The 16,910-nt window shown below is 38.0% G+C and overlaps 1 protein-coding gene across 4 annotated transcripts in view; it reads right to left on the bottom strand.

Annotated features, from left to right (window-relative positions):
• Window positions 1-6,437: 6,437 nt before the first annotated feature.
• LOC140463055 (zinc finger protein 704-like) overlaps window positions 6,438-16,910 on the bottom strand; it is a 117,828-nt gene continuing 107,355 nt past the window's right edge. For 3 of the 4 annotated variants that reach the window (XM_072556694.1, XM_072556695.1, XM_072556692.1), the window contains exons 6-9: window positions 14,883-15,144; window positions 12,930-13,034; window positions 9,618-9,733; window positions 6,438-8,983 (exon numbers count right to left, since the gene is read on the bottom strand). In XM_072556694.1, the coding sequence (XP_072412795.1) occupies window positions 8,872-8,983; window positions 9,618-9,733; window positions 12,930-13,034; window positions 14,883-15,144 (595 nt within the window). In that variant the 3' untranslated portion in view covers window positions 6,438-8,871. The remainder of the gene's footprint in view (window positions 8,984-9,617; window positions 9,734-12,929; window positions 13,035-14,882; window positions 15,145-16,910) is intronic. The other variant, XM_072556693.1, reaches the window with a different exon arrangement.

Raw genomic sequence — 16,910 nt, 5'->3', positions numbered from 1 at the left:
GGCCTATTTTGATAGACCCTCGTTGGTCAAACTACAGAGGATTATGTCACTGCGGTCTGCAAAGAAGGAGCTGGCTTTTGCAAAGCAAAGGTTATACAAGCATGGTGACAAGCCAGGCAAATACTTGGCATACCTTGCCAAAACGAGAAGTGTCCTACAAATCATTACAGCAATTAGGGAAGGGTCTGGGAACCTAACGTGATTCTAAAAAGATTAATGTGGCGTTCCAGAGATTCTATTCTAAGTTATATCAGTCTGAGAATTGTGAGGAGGGGCAGGCCAAAATGGAATCCTTTTTTAGAGATCTGAAGCTCCCGGGTGTGACTCCCGAACAACAATCCTTTCTCAATGCCCCAATATCAGAGCAAGAAGTGCAGGAAGCTGTGAGGCAGCTTAAGAGTGGAAAGGTGCCCGGTTCTGATGGACTTCCCAGTGAATTCTATAGGAATTTATAAGTATACTGTCAGGCCCGATGCTGAATATGTTTAATGATTCATATAGTCATGATTGTCTCCCACCATCTCTGAGAGAGGCGTTATATTTCACTTATCTTTAAAAAAGGGAAGGATCTGGAAGACTGTGCTTCATACAGGCCCATCTTGCTCTGAAATGTGGACTTTGAGATCCTCTTTAAGGCTCTCGCGTTAAGGCTGGAGACTGTGTTACCCTCTATTATTAAAGAGGATCAGAGGGGCTTCATAAAGGGTCGCAGATCCTCCAATAATGTTAGGAGCCTGCTTAACGTAATTCAAGCATGCCAACAGCAGTCAATACAGGAATTGGTGATTTCTTTACATGCAGAGAAGGCATTTGACAGAGTTGAGTGGCCATACCTTTTTCTATACTCTAGACCGGTTTGGTCTGGGCGAAGTTTTTATAAGATGGGTACAATGTACCTCTCGTGGCAGTCATTACCAACGGGGTATGATCAAGCAATTTTAATATTTCTAGGGGCAGCCTTTCACTATTACTTTTTACGTTGGTGATTGAACCGTTGGCAGAGACCATTTGTGGGGATCTCATTATATTAGCTCCAGAAGTGGGGTCAAAATTACATAAGATCTCACTGTATGCAGATGATGTCCTAATTTTCTTGACAAATCCAGCAGTCTCAGTGCCTTGCCTGATACAATGCATTTACGCGTTTGGGGCTTTTTCAGGGTATAAGATTAATATTGCTAAATCAGAGGCTATATGCCTATGGGTGGTCTTACGAAAGAGTTGGCTCTTGAGAGTGACTATAGATTCCCATTCAGGTGGTTTTGTGTATTTGGGCATTTTCATTACTCCGGTTCTGGATTGGCTGTTCAAAGCCAATTTTAGAGGAGAAAGTGAGGACTGCAGATGCTGGAGATCAGAGCTGAAAATGTGTTGCTGGAAAAGCGCAGCAGGTCAGGCAGCATCCAAGGAGCAGGAGAATCGACGTTTCAGGCATGAGCCCTTCTTCAGGAATCATTCCTGAAGAAGGGCTCATGCCCGAAACGTCGATTCTCCTGCTCCTTGGATGCTGCCTGACCTGCTGTGCTTTTTCAGCAAAGCCAATTTTACTCAATTATTTGAAAAAAATTAAACAAGATCTCCAAAGATGGGAGGCACTTCCAGTCTTGTGGTTGGGTCGGATAGTGCTTATTAAGATGAATATTCTCCCTCGTTTGCTATATCCTATATGGATGCTCCCCCTGATTTTCAATAAACAAACACTCAGGAGACTGAACGGTTGGTCCAGTCCTTTTATCTGGCACCGTAAATGGCCCCTCATTAAATTAGCCAAACTGCAGTTGCCTCACAGATTGGGGGGAGTAGACCTTCCGGACATTAAAAATGATCAATTAAGCTCGCTTTTGACCTACGTGAGTGATTGGGTTTGTGGGGACCCTCTTTCAATATGGCTAGATATCGAAGCCTCCCAGGTAAGGTGCCCCCTTACCAGTTTGCTGTTTTTGGACAAGGTGAGGACAGTTAGGGAATATTGCCATAACCCAATAGTCATCAATACTGTAAAAACATGGAGGGCAATTTGGCAGAGGGAAGGTAATATTGGCAAAACATCTTTGTTTACACCTTTAGTGGGTATGCTGGGTTTTCAACCGGGTATGATAGATTCAGGATTTAAATGTTGGGCAGCTAGGGGTATATCTTGCATGGGTGATTTATTTGAGGGAGATGTAATGTTGTCCTTCAATCAGTTAGTACAGAAGTACAAGTTACCTAATAGAGACCTCTTTCATTTTTTTCAAGTTAGGGATATTATTCAAAAAAGACCACACTTTTGACTGATCCCTACAAATCTGACATAGAAAGAGTTCAAGAGTACACTATCTGTCAGTACTTTATATCACCAATTGGGGGGGGGGGGGGGGGGTGCCACCTCAGATGAGTCTGATCCACTCTGCAAGATGTGGGAAAGAGAGCTGGGTGTTGAAGTTTCTTCAGAGACGTGGGAGGATATTTGGGAGAATGCAAGGAAGATATCAATTTGCAATAGGACCCATGCTTTACAGTTGAAGATTCTCCACAGGGTCCACTTAGCCCCAGACTGTTTGTCAAAATTTAAACCAGGGGTATCTTCAGCATGTCCCAAGTGCAAGGTCTGCACGAGCACTCTTACCCATTGTCTTTGGTCATGTGTCGGCTTCAAACACATTGAGGAGCGCTGTGGTGGGTGCAATGGAGAGGATTTTAGGTGTAGGGGTGGAGAAAGACCCTATTTCTCTCCTTTTGGGCCTACCCATTGTATTTCCTGCAGACGCGCATAAGAAAAAACTTTTCAATATTCTTACATTCTGTGCAAGGAAGAATATCTTGCTAGGTTGGATATCCGAAAACCCCCCAGGCCTGTTGGGTTGGTGGAAGATTGTTATGGAGCATATTCCCCTGGATTTTCTCACAAATATGGTACACCACAAAACTGAGAATTTTCACAAGACATGGCAACCTTTTTTGAAATACCTGGACACAGATTTATCTGCCACACCACAGCTTTTATATAGCCGTAACGATTGTGTTTCATGAGTCCAATATCCAGGGAGGAGGAAATGTAAATGTATGAGAGTTTTGTTTGGCTAGGCTGAGTTGTTATTTACTTACTTAGTTAAGTAGCTAGTTTAGGTTTTTTTAATTTTATACTTCTCTATATATGTTTATACATTCGTATAGGAGGGTGGGTTGGGGAATTTTTTTTATTATTTGGGTTTAATTTTGTACTATTTTTGTACTGTTTTGCATTGTTTTGTATTTGTTGTAATATTTAAACATTTTTCTTAATAAAAATATTTTCAAGATTTATCCATGTACATTAACAATTTCTCCAAATCTTCATTTGTGTTTACATTATCACGTTCCACGTCCAAGGAAACTTTGCTTCTGTCCGGTAATAAAAATGCTAAGGCCGTAACTTGGTCTTTGGTAACTAAGTAACTCAGGTCCATGTCATAAACCCGGGTGGGTAGTTGTACCTTGAAATTTTATATTTTAACTCAACAATACTCTGCTACTAATGTTATCCTCTTAAAAGATGGCTTGCATTTGAACTGAATTCAATTCCATGCTTTATTTCAGTTAACTACACTCCATAAAATTCAGACTCTGATCGCTAGCTCCCTACATTTATACTACCAATTCAAAGTCAATTATCTGTTCCAACTTTGTTAGGTCTTAGGCATTCCTTCTGACAATATTAGGTGTTGATAACTCTATATTCTCCCAAGAAATCAACTTTTTACATCCACCCTGCCAAGACCTTGTATGCCTTAATCAAACTAACCTCTTGTTTTTTTTTAAACACAATGGATGCATGTCTAACCTGGCCAACCTTTCCTTAAAAGATAAACCACCCAATCTAGTCAACTGTGTGCTGCTTCCAATATATTTACAAATTTCCTAAAAGAGTAAACCTATATAGTACTAATGAGCTATAATAATCCAAACCTCCTTGCTATTACATTCATTTCGCTCAAGAAAATGGTAATATTCTATTTGCTTTCCTTATCACTGCGATATCCAACTCTCCATCTCAGACTCAATCTCTCACCATATGCTTCCTCCTTATTTTGCCTTTTAAAATAGATAATTTCCCACACTATTGCATTTTCAGATTTTGGCTCATATACTTTTGTCATCAGCAAAATTAGCAATCATATCATGGGTCAATTTGTCCAAATCATTTATGAATAGTGAACACTTGAGGACCCAGCACTGAATCGTTTATTCAGTTAAGGCTTTCAATGCTTTGGTAAGAGTACAGAACTCCTAGCACATGTATCATTGAAACAGAGGCTATCAACTCTTTAAAATCCATTTCTAGGTTTAATGCATTACTATTATTTTAGTATATTTAGAAATATTTTAGTATTTTTAATAGTTGTAGGAGAGTTCTGAAACGACACTATTCAACAACGAACATTCCTAAATAGTAAGTGTAATACTAAAATAAGCCACAAAAAGGCGCTAAGCAATTCAGATCTATCTCAGCAAGATGTAAATTCTTTAATCTGGAGAAAACCACAGATTAAATTAGATTTGATTACCTACAGTGTGGAAACAGGCACTTTGACCCAACAAGTCCACACCGACCCTCCGAAGAGTAACCCACCCAGACCCATTTCCCTCTGTCTAATGCACCTAACACTGTGGGCAATTTAGCATGACCAATTCACCTGACCCATACATTTTTTGATTGTGGCAGGAAACCGGAGCATCCAGAGGAAACCCACGCAGACACTGGGAGAATGTGCAAACTCCACACACAGTCGCCAGAGGCTGGAATCGAACCTGGGTCCCTGGTGCTGTGAGGCAGCAGTGTTAACTATAGCTTTTAAAATGTACCATTACTTCATGTTGACTGTGGTAGAACCCGATAAATTACCAGTCCATTAAAATTTTAATATTTCATAGATTAAAAAGAAAGTTGCAATGTCATGTTACCTGCTATTAATGGATATGAATTTTCAAAATAAAACTGTAAAGTGATTTAATATGAATCCAACAAGCATTAAGAAAAATGATGTTTGTGGGTATTTATACTTAATGATAAAACTGTACATGTAGTTATTGCAAAAAGCTAATGATTGTTTTAACTATATTCTGTACATTTGAACATTTGGTGATGATTAAAAACTTTTTAAAAAAAGTGCTGTAGAATGCCAGCAGGTTTATCAGTATCTGTGAAGAGAAAAACAGTTAACATTTTTGGTCTGATGAGTTGTCTTTGGAACTGAAAATGCCTGAGAAATGGTGGGTTTTATGTTTTTTTTGAGAGTGAGGGGTGATGTAATAGTTGGTAATGGGCCCACAGCAAAAGATTAATACAATGCTAATAGTAGTAAAGGTGAGATCTAGATACAAAACAGTCATTAATGATGGATGTGATATTGTCAAATATAGATAGGCCTTCCTGAAAACCCATGCAAACAATACACAGGGAGGGGAAGTAATGTAATGGAGGACTGTATTCAATTTCTGAAGACCATAACACACAGGAGCAGAAATTAGGCTATTCAGCCTATTGAGTCTGCTCTGCTATTCAATCATGGCTGGTAAGTTTTTCACCCCAATTCTCCCACTTTGCTGAACTCAATGTTGTGTCCTAAAGTCTATAATGTGACTAAGTGAAAAATTACATGTTGTTCTTCTAGCTTGCATTGAGGTTCACAGAGACAGCAATAGGTCCAGGATGGATGATGGGATAGCGTAGGGGGACGAGCTGAGAATAGCTCACGGGCGGTGTAACATCAAGGGCCGAAGGGCCTATTCTGTACTGTATTGTTGTATGTTCTAAGATGGCACAAGAACAAGATGGTGTATTAGAACTGCAAGCAAATGGAAGGTTGGGATTGTTCATATGGGCAGAACAGAGGTGTTCCCAATATGTACTTGGTCTAGAAGAGGAAGAGACCACACGGTGAGCAGTAAGTAGAGTAGACTGAATTGAAACAACTGCAAGTAAATTGCTGCTTCATCTGTGGCTTTGGATGTGAGGGAAGAGCTAAAAGAGCAAGGTTACATGGGAAGATGCTGGGGTGGGGCGGTGGTGAGTAAATATTAGCAGTGATGAGAATTTTGCTTCACCTTTGAAAATACCTTGGAACTAAACTTTCTGAAGAGGTTTGCCTGGTTCTTGTAAAATCTTCATTATAGTTTCAATCATCATATTCATAGAATACTAATATAATTTCTGATCAGTACCATGGTCCTGATCTCTTTATTAAGCTGAACTGAGTCCACAATGGAGTTAAATTCAAGCAGATCCAAGCTATGTATGTATTTTCCAGGGAACCTGGCTTCAGGTTCAGGAGTCGATTCTAAGCTGTCTTGCAGCTTTGTGTGATTTCCAATGAATAAAATTGCAGATTTTGGTTGTCAATAGTGTTGTTGTTATAGTAAGACCATCTCTTCTTACCAGTGTTGCTTTTTAAAAATGCATTTCCATTTGAAACAAATGCTTTCTGAGGATCTTTATTTCTTGCATTTTTAAAAAAAAATATGAAACCCAGCATTACATTGGCACGTAAACCTCAGCAGTAGGCATTACTGATCATGGAAGACATGACACAGCATTACAGGTGTACCTACAGAAATAAGAGGTCCTTCCCATTCTGGTTAACTTAGTAATTCTGTTCCTTTGTAAAATTATGAGGAGTTTACATCCCCACTGAAAGACAGTCTGGAAAACAAATGCTGCACCTCCAACATTAATAAAAAGCACACTATACACATCATCCATAACATTTTTCATACAAAAAGTGCATTTTCCCAAAAGGATTGATTACTTCACCTGTTCAGTGATTATTTTCTGAAACCAAAGTTGGTACAACTGCTGGTAATACACATTGTCTTCAAAGCAGAAATAAAGTTCTCTCTTGGAATGTTTACTGCCACAATTATGCAATACAAATAAGTTTGGCAATAAAACAAGCTTTGTTGTGGATTGAAGTTTTCTTTGCATATTGACATATGAAAATTAACCATTAATCATTCTTTTTCCACATACAAAGAATTAATGTAATGAAAGCTGCAAAAGTTAACAGTTTACATTCATTTGCTTATGTCACCAGTTGTGGTCAAAGACCAGTTTAGAGCTACTTATGCGAGATCTATTTTACAGGTAAGCCCTTTTTAATCAAGAAAAATCCAGTATATAATTAAAATATTAGAGTCTCTGTTTTTCCATTTACAGTTGTTATAAACATTTAAGTCCTGAGAATACAGCATTCAAACTGCCCATGGAGAGACTTACTTTGGTATGTTATCTCTAAATACTACAATATGAACACTGATATAATATGACTGGTTTTCTTCACTAACTATAGAAACAAATGGTTCATTGGGGCTGGATTCTGTAGGGATTATGGATGGGTCAGTACGCCAACACACCTTTTAAAAATAACTTCATATCTGAGTACTAGAATAATTTTAAAATGCTGGTATACAAAGCAATATTTTCTTTGTACAGAAATCAAACACCATTTTTGGCAATATTCATCATTAAACTGCCATCCACTATAACATGTTTAAACCCTTCAATAAGTGACTTATTCACTGGCCAGTGACTATCTGGGTTGGAAAGAAATCTTAAACCTTGTATTTCATCAAACTGCTAAAGTTTTAAGCTGCCATTTCTATTCACTGTTAAACATTTGGCAGAAACTTATGCCTGAAGACCCCGAGATATAATTGGTGGTAAACTGGATTGGATTTAGCTTAATATCCTGGTACTAAAAGAAGGTGCAGCATTCTCTGTTGGTCACAGTTAGTAACCGTAACCAATCAAGAAAACAAAAATAAAATGCAGTGGTGAGCAGATATAGTTATGCAACAGCTTAAAAGAAAAACAATTGTAATAGCAACCAGCACTGAAGAATGGACTAAACACTGTGAAAGGATGGTTGTCATACATTCGTGAAAATGGATCATAAATACAAAACCATTTTCATCAGTTTTTTTCCTTTTTCAAAATACTCAACTAAAGCTATTGCTACAAATCTTATTTTACAGTGAAGAGACATTATTTACACCTCACGTACTTCCTCACAACTACAACATGTTGCACCTTTGGCAACCTCCATGTGTTTCTAGAATTATTCATTGTGCAGTACAGCCTAATTCAATTCAACGAGACTTTCCCATTGGCACATCCTGAATTCTCCAGGCAGGTCTGACCCTATTTTAGTTCCAAATTACTTTTCAAATTTTATAACAAAAAAAAAGTTTTTAAAAAAATTCAGGACAGCAATATACAAGTGTTTTCACCATAAAAACAATTAAAATTTGGTTAAAAGACTCCCCACCCCCCTCTATATTCTTCTATCAAAAACCAAAACTGTAAAATTTACATTTTTTAAAAAATGCAGTAAAAGCAAAGCTGTACAGCAAACAAATTCAATTTGCTTTACTTATTTTAAAATCTGCATGTGTTTCCTGAAACAATACCAGTCTCCTGGTCCAGCAGTGGAATGAAGAGTCAATTCTTCTCCAAGATTGAAGATTATTTTTAAGGGAGGAAAATAAGTGAAACAAGAGGGTGCAAAGATAGCAGTCAAAATGCCTGCCGTTTAGGAATATCATCAAATTGCCAAAGATTTAATATTTTAAAAAACCCAGCAAAACTGCCAGCTGGATCAAGTGCCATTAAAAACACAGCAAGTTCAAAGAAAAACTTAAAATGCAAAACAGTCACCCTACTTAAAAAAAAGATTAACTTTTTTTGATTGCTTTCACACATAATTACAAGTGCGTCATTCAAACAGAATCATGCAATTAGCATTCCCTGCTAATAAAATACTTTGCCCTGTTCTTATTTCAATTGATTGTTCAGGAAACAGCGTGCAGTCAAATCTTAAGAGAGTGTACAAAATTCAGAAAAGTGCCATTTTCTCAGTCAACAAACCGCTGGCAGGCCTTCTTCCAGCGGCAGGCAGTGCACCACATATCCTTGTTCTCCATTCCGTAAACTTTTCGGCATTTCTTTCCTTCCCCTCTAGGCTTTCTGAAAGGAGATGCATAGACATTTGTAAAACACACTTATTTAATTTTTTAAACTCTTATTTCTGCTATTTCTTTACAAGAAAACTGAACTGGTGCACAAGCCACCTTGACACTCAGCTGCCAGCAACACTTCAGAGAACTTAAATGGTTGTAATTCTGATCATTTCGAGTCTGTTAGTTGGTGATTTATTCTTTGGCTTCCAATTAGTGGACAAATGGAACCTTGGAAAATTCCATGCACTCCATTTCAGAACCTGAGATCAGGTTACTGAAACAAACATGACTGCAAACAATGCTTTTCAAACAGTAAAGCAAAATTCTCACTGTGTATCTCCAAGCAACAAAATTTAAAGTGAATTGGCTTCTCTACTGGTTCTTTATTCAACCAAGACCTAATAGTCTACAAATCGATTTTGCCTTGTTCATATTGTGATCGGTTTCACTGATGCAAAGAGAATACCCTCCTATTTCAGGGTTTGCTTTTGTCAAGTTGTCTGGTAACGTCCAGACCACTAGACCCATATAAACTTGCTGTTACTTAACTGTAAAGAAAACTAACTTTACAAATGGTAAGTTTGTCATTAAAATTGAATCCCTTACATCAAAAAGTATGGAACATAAAATAAAGATAGTACCTTGTTCCTGTCCCTGGTTTAGGGGATGACACGAGAGAGGTATGTACCTTTAAGGATGGGTGGGAAATCTGTCGCTTCTCAACAATATTGATTGGACGAATTTGTGCTAGAGGATCCTAAAAATAACCAGAAATTCACAATAACTCCCAGTTTCCACGGTGTTACATCAAGTACAAATTAAGACAATCAAAATAGGACACAAAAACAGAACAGGAATGGCAGTGTCTGAAATATCAACTTGCTATTTCTCTCTACAGATGTTCACCACTCAACGCTGTAATTCCCGCATTTTCTAATTTTGTTTCATAAAGTTCAAGTATATATTGAGGATCTGTACTGATTCTAACCCTTAACCTAGAATGCATGATGTCAGTTAACATTCCTTTTGCATTAGACACTCATTTCTCAGATTTTCATAAACAAAAGTGTGTTCTTTAGTTACTTTGAATCATTGACAATCAGATCAATCCATGCTATTTAATTATTAGTTAACAGAATTTCTACATCAGATTCTTCTGAGCCTCAAAAGAACTTTCTGGAAACTTGCAGCTGCAAATCTAATTTTGTTTTCTTTTTCTCTTCTCACGTATCAGCTTGTATTTTCCAGACTGGCAATGAGCCTGACCCAAAGGTTAATGTCCAGTGTAATTTGCATCCATTTGATGTGATGTTCATCCACTGCTTTGAAAATACTAGGTTCCACCTCATTAATATACTTTGGGTGAACTCTGGGCAGCTGGAATGCTTCTAATTGGGATTGGAGCCAACTGGGGACAGGAAGTGATATTTCCGTTGGCAAAATTTAAAAGCCTTCCAGCATTTTCAAGGTACGGGCAATATTATTACTGTTCAGGGAAAGGTACACTCAAATTGGCTTCAGGAGGGGAGAGACCTGCAAACTCACTCAGAGCTACCTAAACATACCTCCAAGCAGGGGAGACGGACTAGGCAATACAAAGGATGCTCAAATGAACACACAGGTCATAATAAAAGAAATAGCCAATTCTGTGCTTAAAGGAAAATCACAAATTACCTGCAGTTTTGTCACAAACTGTATGAAAAGCTAGACAAATTTCAACTTTGTTTTGTACAATCTACAGCTTACATTGCATTGAAATGTTTTAATAGCTTATTAAGGCTGCGACGCTTCCACATAATCCCATAGCCTTTGTACATGGCAAATGTATGGAATGTAACTGTTGATTGCATAACGCACCATCCTCTGTATTATGGTGACATCTGGATTTTCTGCAGGCTATCTTAAAGCAAAGGCAATTCTCACCACCTTTCCAGCTTTATTTGAGGGTGAGTGAGCACAAAGCAATGGGAGCATGATTGCACTAACAAATTATGACATATGGTTCTGCAAACATCCAATCAATCACCTCCAGTGAGTGTAACAAATTCCAAGGACAGAGGCAGTTAATATGTCCGAGAGGAGCAAGCAGAAAGGCCTGAGGCAGCTGTGGTTTGTGATCAACGTGTGCATATATATGTTAACTGTCAGGAAATAATCAGATCTTTGTTTTATTCCTTTGATATGTGAAGTCTTCCTCCATAAGCTGCAGAATAAAGCAAAAGCCTGACTTCTTTAGCCTTTTAGTTAAAAAGCCTGGGGATTATTTCTTACATCTGTGCTGTAAAATCAAATCCGGACAGCAAGACAGCTGGGTCAAAAAGTGCAGCTTGGCTGTAGAATGAAAAGGAGACTGAAGAACATGTTTACAACTTTGCTGTCCACACAGTACTCCAAGGATATTGCAGACAGAACTTCAAGAGAGGCTCAGTGTTGTTCCATCGACTGGTGTCAAAAATGCCTGGGCTGTCAATTTGGGAAAGTCAGATAAGTCTTCTTGTGATGTTCCTATGAATACTTCACTGACTACTCTGGGACCATTAAGCCTTCTTTACTGGAGATGACTGCCATCCTGAGCCACTGCCTAGGACAAATTCGATAGCTGGAATACATTTGAGGGAAGTAGAAACTCTTGGGCTACTATCTCCTCTGAAAGTTGGATGTATAGCAGAAAGTATGCAGACAATGACTGATTTCCCATGGAATATCACAATAGGTACAGCCTGCAGCAGATCTGTGATCATTATATTGAATGATAAGAGTAATTATGACCTGAAATAGCCACCAGCAGTTTGTTGCCTAGGTTGAAATGGTCTGCAGGCATTCTTGCAATAATTAGCATAACTTGGTGATAGTTAAGTGAAGCTCCTGCATTCATTGAAAGAAAGAAATTAAAAGTCTTGCATTTAATTAGAGTTGTCTTTGTTTTACAGCCGATTAAATATTTCTTAATTGTAATGACAGTTGTAAGATGGGTGTCATTTCATCAGTTAGACAATTATTACTCTCCATTCTCTTATCTTTAAAAAAAAGTTATGGGACAGTTCCCAAGGGGAAACCAACCTTCGTTTCTAAAAACCCTTTTCTTCATCTTAAACCATATCAGTGTTGCTGCCATATCTCTAAACTAAGGTCCTAATTTCATGTCTCACATTCAGTGCAGCATTGAAGTAGTAAAGATTTAATGATATTATTCAAAGTGTAGGATTCTTGCCAACATTTATTCATCAAAAATCACCACCAAAATAACTGATGGTGAATTTCATTTGCTGTGTGTGATATCTTGTTGATTGCAAAGTTGCATTCATCTTTGTTTATAATAATACTGACTGTATTTTGAAAGTCTCTACATAATTGTAATTTTAAACATTGCCTTGATGTCTTGCTTTCAGAATCCCTATGGCTTCTACTCTCTTTGTATGTGCAATGTCAAGCCTGAAGCAAATTATTGACAAAGAAATGCAAACAGGGAGCATTATCCAGTGAACCTACATAATGTATGAAGGAAAATATCACAATATCCAAAACATCAAAGGCAGCAGCTCTGGCCTCTTTACAGAGACCTGTTTTACCAGATCAGCACCTAGGTACCTCATGAAGCAAATTATAATAAGCAAGGCTTCTGCTTTAAGCAGAATACTTTTAAGAGTCGAATGCCAGAATGAGATATTTTATAGGAGGCAAATTGTTGTTGGCTTGTTTCCATTGTTTTAATCAATATTAACAAGTCTGTTGGGCTGATTTTGTGCTGCACATTGAACCTTGGAAAATTGGCTGTACGAACATACAAAGGGCAGCAATAATCCATCGAGGCAGAATTTTCAGACAGGAATGAGGGCCACAATTAATGCTAAATAGGTCAGCAGGCTACAACTTTGTCCCAGCTGGAGGTCTGCGATGTACTGAAAGCATGTATACAATGCTGACCAAACAAGACTGCACTGTACAGTACTCACCTGTGAACCTTTAAAAATTATAGGTGGAGACTGCAACGATATGCTGAACCCAGTACCATTTGGCATAAATTTTGATGATAGAGGGATGCTCACCGGGGCTGTAGCCTGTAAACCAAGAAAATAAGATATTGAAGTCTGTGATTGTAATAATGAATGGATTCACTGAATTTCATTTAGGTTTCCACAAAGGACCTTAATTAGGTCAAAAAAAGGGATGTGAAAAACTGACATGCAACCAACAAAATACTTCTGAGCTAGTAACAGTAAATGTAGGTAATATTCAGCAGGCCAGGCAACAGCAGGCCTGCTGGGAATTTCCTTCATTTTCAGTTTTAGGTTTCTGTTTTTAGCATCCAATATATTTTGACAAAGTACTTGTGAAATGGAATTATTGCTGTGATGTAAGGATAGAGAATTTAAAACGGTAAAAGTAATTCTACTGATATTAAAAAGTCCAGCTTGGCTACCTAAATAAGCAGCATTTCTTTTATCCTTTTCAAATTTGGCCAGAGTTGCACTGCACACCTTTGCCCACATTACTTCAGAATTAGTTTGGATAGAGGGGAAGATCTGTAAGGACGGAACTAATTTAATCAAAGGACAGGTATTTCACCATGATGTGTGTGTATTTATGATTTTTTTCATCAAGATTTTGTTACGATACAAATGTACGGCATTATAATTATGTAATGGGATACTAATGTATGATCATACCATTTGTTGTCAATGGGTTAATGACAATGCTAAACCAAGAGAGAAATAAAATTCAGATAGATATGTTAAATGACTGAATACCAAAGTAAACAATGGGACAGTGCATAAGTAGCACAAAAAGACTATGAATAGACAAGTTCCCACAAGAAAACATAAAATCAAGTTTTAACATGCAGTCTTTACAAACAGATTCAAAGAAGTGACTAAATAAAATAGCCACTGTAGGTATACAGAGTAACCTAAACAGAAGTTATAGAAATCTTCTCACAAACTTAAGTTCTCTGCCAGAGTTCACATATTCATTTTATAAGAATTAGATAGTTGCTTGAAGACAATTAAAAGATCTGGGAGTAAATAAGAAAGTTAGATAGAAATAAATGGCTCATTGGAGTCTTCATGATACAAGTATTTGCTTTCTATGGTCCAACAATTGTGATTATACCATATTATTTTTGTTTGTTGATGGGGATAGAAATAAAGAGCCTCATTACTGATGAGTATGGTAATAGCTGGAGTAGGAGGGAATCAGCACCTGAGCCTTTGTTTGGTTACCAGTGCTGGTGGCTAGTTGCTCAAATTAAACTACACTTTATTTTGACAGTACTTCAGTAGAATTCTTTCAATAAGATAGTTTAGAGCAGAATCAAATACATAATAAACATACAAATCATTCTTCAGAATCAGTTTATTTTAGTAGTAACACCTCCTTTAAATCAGAAATTTGAGAGATATCAAATTCTATTTGAGGTTCTGAGGATATGAAACTAGAAGGATTGCAGTTCTGCTGCTGCAATCAGCTGCTGTCTTCTATAACTGAGATCAGAAAGTAAATAGATTCAATAGATCCCATCACAGTTAGAAGGTGGGACTTTGACAACACCATTTTCCCCAAAACTAGTCAAACTAGTTCTTTGTGGCTCTTTAATCAGTGTAAATAGGCTGTCATCATCACCTGCAGAACAGAATATCTTACTGAAAGTAAACTATTAGTTGTGAAGTGGTCTGGCATGTCCTGATGATAGAAAAAGATGCTTTATAAAAGCAAGTTTGTTCTTATCTTTCATAATTTTTAAAAAATAAATTCTGTATTACCAATGATAAACTAATTTCCAACTTTATTCAAATAATTATTGTACAATTTGTCACTTGGACAACTGGACAGATGAACCAAATGAAGGATGTAAAAATGTCTGCCATCTTTTAATCATGCTTTAATGCAATTTTTTTCTGATTACTTACCTGATAAGCATGGTCAGTGCGTACATGATACAAGTTAGTTGGTGCAGACTGGCTCAAAGGGGTCACTAATTTCTCCTCACTCTTTCCCAAAGCTGGATCTGAACATCCAGAATCCACATTAGGAAAAACTGGTGGCATTGTGGTAGTTGGAGACATTGGTGTGAGGCTACTCAATCCATCAGTTAATGAATCTACATCCACATCAATCTCAGAGTAGTAGAAGTCTTCTTCACCATCACAGTGATCAGAATCACCATTATGCCTGTAACATACAACGTGTTGGTAATATGGGTATCAAAACATGCTGAAAAACCTACTGATGTAATCTCAAAATTAGCTGAAAATATTGCTGAGTTTTTTTGCATGAATTAGAAATGATTGTTTGTAAAAATACAATTTGCTACAGATTTGTAGGTTTTGTTCTCCATCTGGCATATTCTTTTGTTACAAGAAAGCAGAGTTCCATTTTACTCTTCCAATACTTTTCACCAAGCAACTCAAAATCTTGGCCTTAACTGGTCAGTCTGGATTGCTTGCCTGTTTGAGTGTCTCTAGCAATGCCCTCACCCAACGAGACCTAGTATCTGCAATTCCCTCCTGAAATTTCTGGATTCATATCTGCCTACCTCTTCCAAAACCTTGTCCTTTAGGCACCTCAGTTTTTTTGGAATCTTATTTCCTCCTCTCTGCCAATCCCCATGCTTGTAAAGCACTTCAAGGTATTTTGATATAAGGTTTTTAATCAGAAAACCGGAACAAAAACAAGCTTTAAATTACATTAAGAATGGTTGCTCGTTTGGTTTTATTTACCTGACAAGCTTAATATTACTAATGCGTTTGTACAGACTGGCTCAGTAAATATAAATTGGTGTTTACATTTAATGTATAATGACATTTTAAAAATTGTGTATACTGTATCAAAACATTCTGAAAAGTATTTTATAAGATCCAACAGTACAGCATTAGCTTTTAACTTGGACAACTTATCTGTAAACACAATAATAAGTCGTCGTTGAAGTAACAGTGGCTGTGAATTTCATTCCTCGTGGATTTTAACATTGGACCGTTGTCTCTACACATCTTGCACCAGCTGCAACCATGTTTCAGTCAAAGCTACCCTCTGCCCTTCCTCCAAATCTATTCTCTATTAATGCTGGGGGAGTGTTTGGGGCAGGAGTGAAGGGGCAAGAGGAAGGTCTGTCAATCAGTAGACATTCTGTCCCTCACAAGTTTCACCAAGAATGAATGAAACGAGGAACAATAAACATACCTTCCACTATCACATCAAGGAGATTAGTTCAGTCATCAGGTGGAATCATCCTGATCCTGTGGGAATGGGATCAGGAACGAAGTCGAAGGAAAGAGTGCTAGAAAAGGAACAGACTTGTTCGGGTTTGCAGGCAACCTGCCAAAGGTGGGTGAACAATGGCAGTGACAGCCATCTTGGCACTATCAGGCAGTTGCTACTCCATAACTAAGGAAGAATTCTCCCGGAGTTGGGGTAAATCCTCATCAAGTTCAGGCCATAGCAGGCCCTTGGAGCTGGCCTCCCAGTAAAAGGTTTGGTGAATATTGTATCAGAAGCTCCACGCCCCAGTGATGCAGATTTCAGACACAGGCCCAACCTGCAGCCTGTAGAGATCACCCAGGAAGGTTTCTTCTCCACTCAGTTTTGTACACTGACCTATTCCACTTCAGTTTCTGTTTTTATTCATTCATGGTACGTGGGTGTTGTTGCAATCCCTAGTTGTCCTTGAGCTGGTGATGAGCGATCTTGGGTTTGGGAGCTGCTGCCTAAGGAGCCTGGGTGAATTTCTGCAGTGCATCTTGTAGATGGTACACACTGCTGCTATTGTCGGTGGTGGAGGGAATGATGATTTGAGGATATAGTGCCAGTTAGGGGGCTGCTTTGTCCTGAATAGTGTTTAGCTTTGAGTGTTTTTCGAGCTGCCCTCATCCAGGCAAGTGGATATAGGTGGTAGGTTATTAGCTGCAGATTTCTAACCTCTAACCCACTCATGTAACTGC

Source organism: Chiloscyllium punctatum, chromosome 37 (genome assembly GCF_047496795.1).
Source record: "Chiloscyllium punctatum isolate Juve2018m chromosome 37, sChiPun1.3, whole genome shotgun sequence".
NCBI classification, from domain to species: Eukaryota; Metazoa; Chordata; class Chondrichthyes; order Orectolobiformes; family Hemiscylliidae; genus Chiloscyllium; species Chiloscyllium punctatum.
This window is presented reverse-complemented; position numbering and strand designations above follow the sequence as displayed.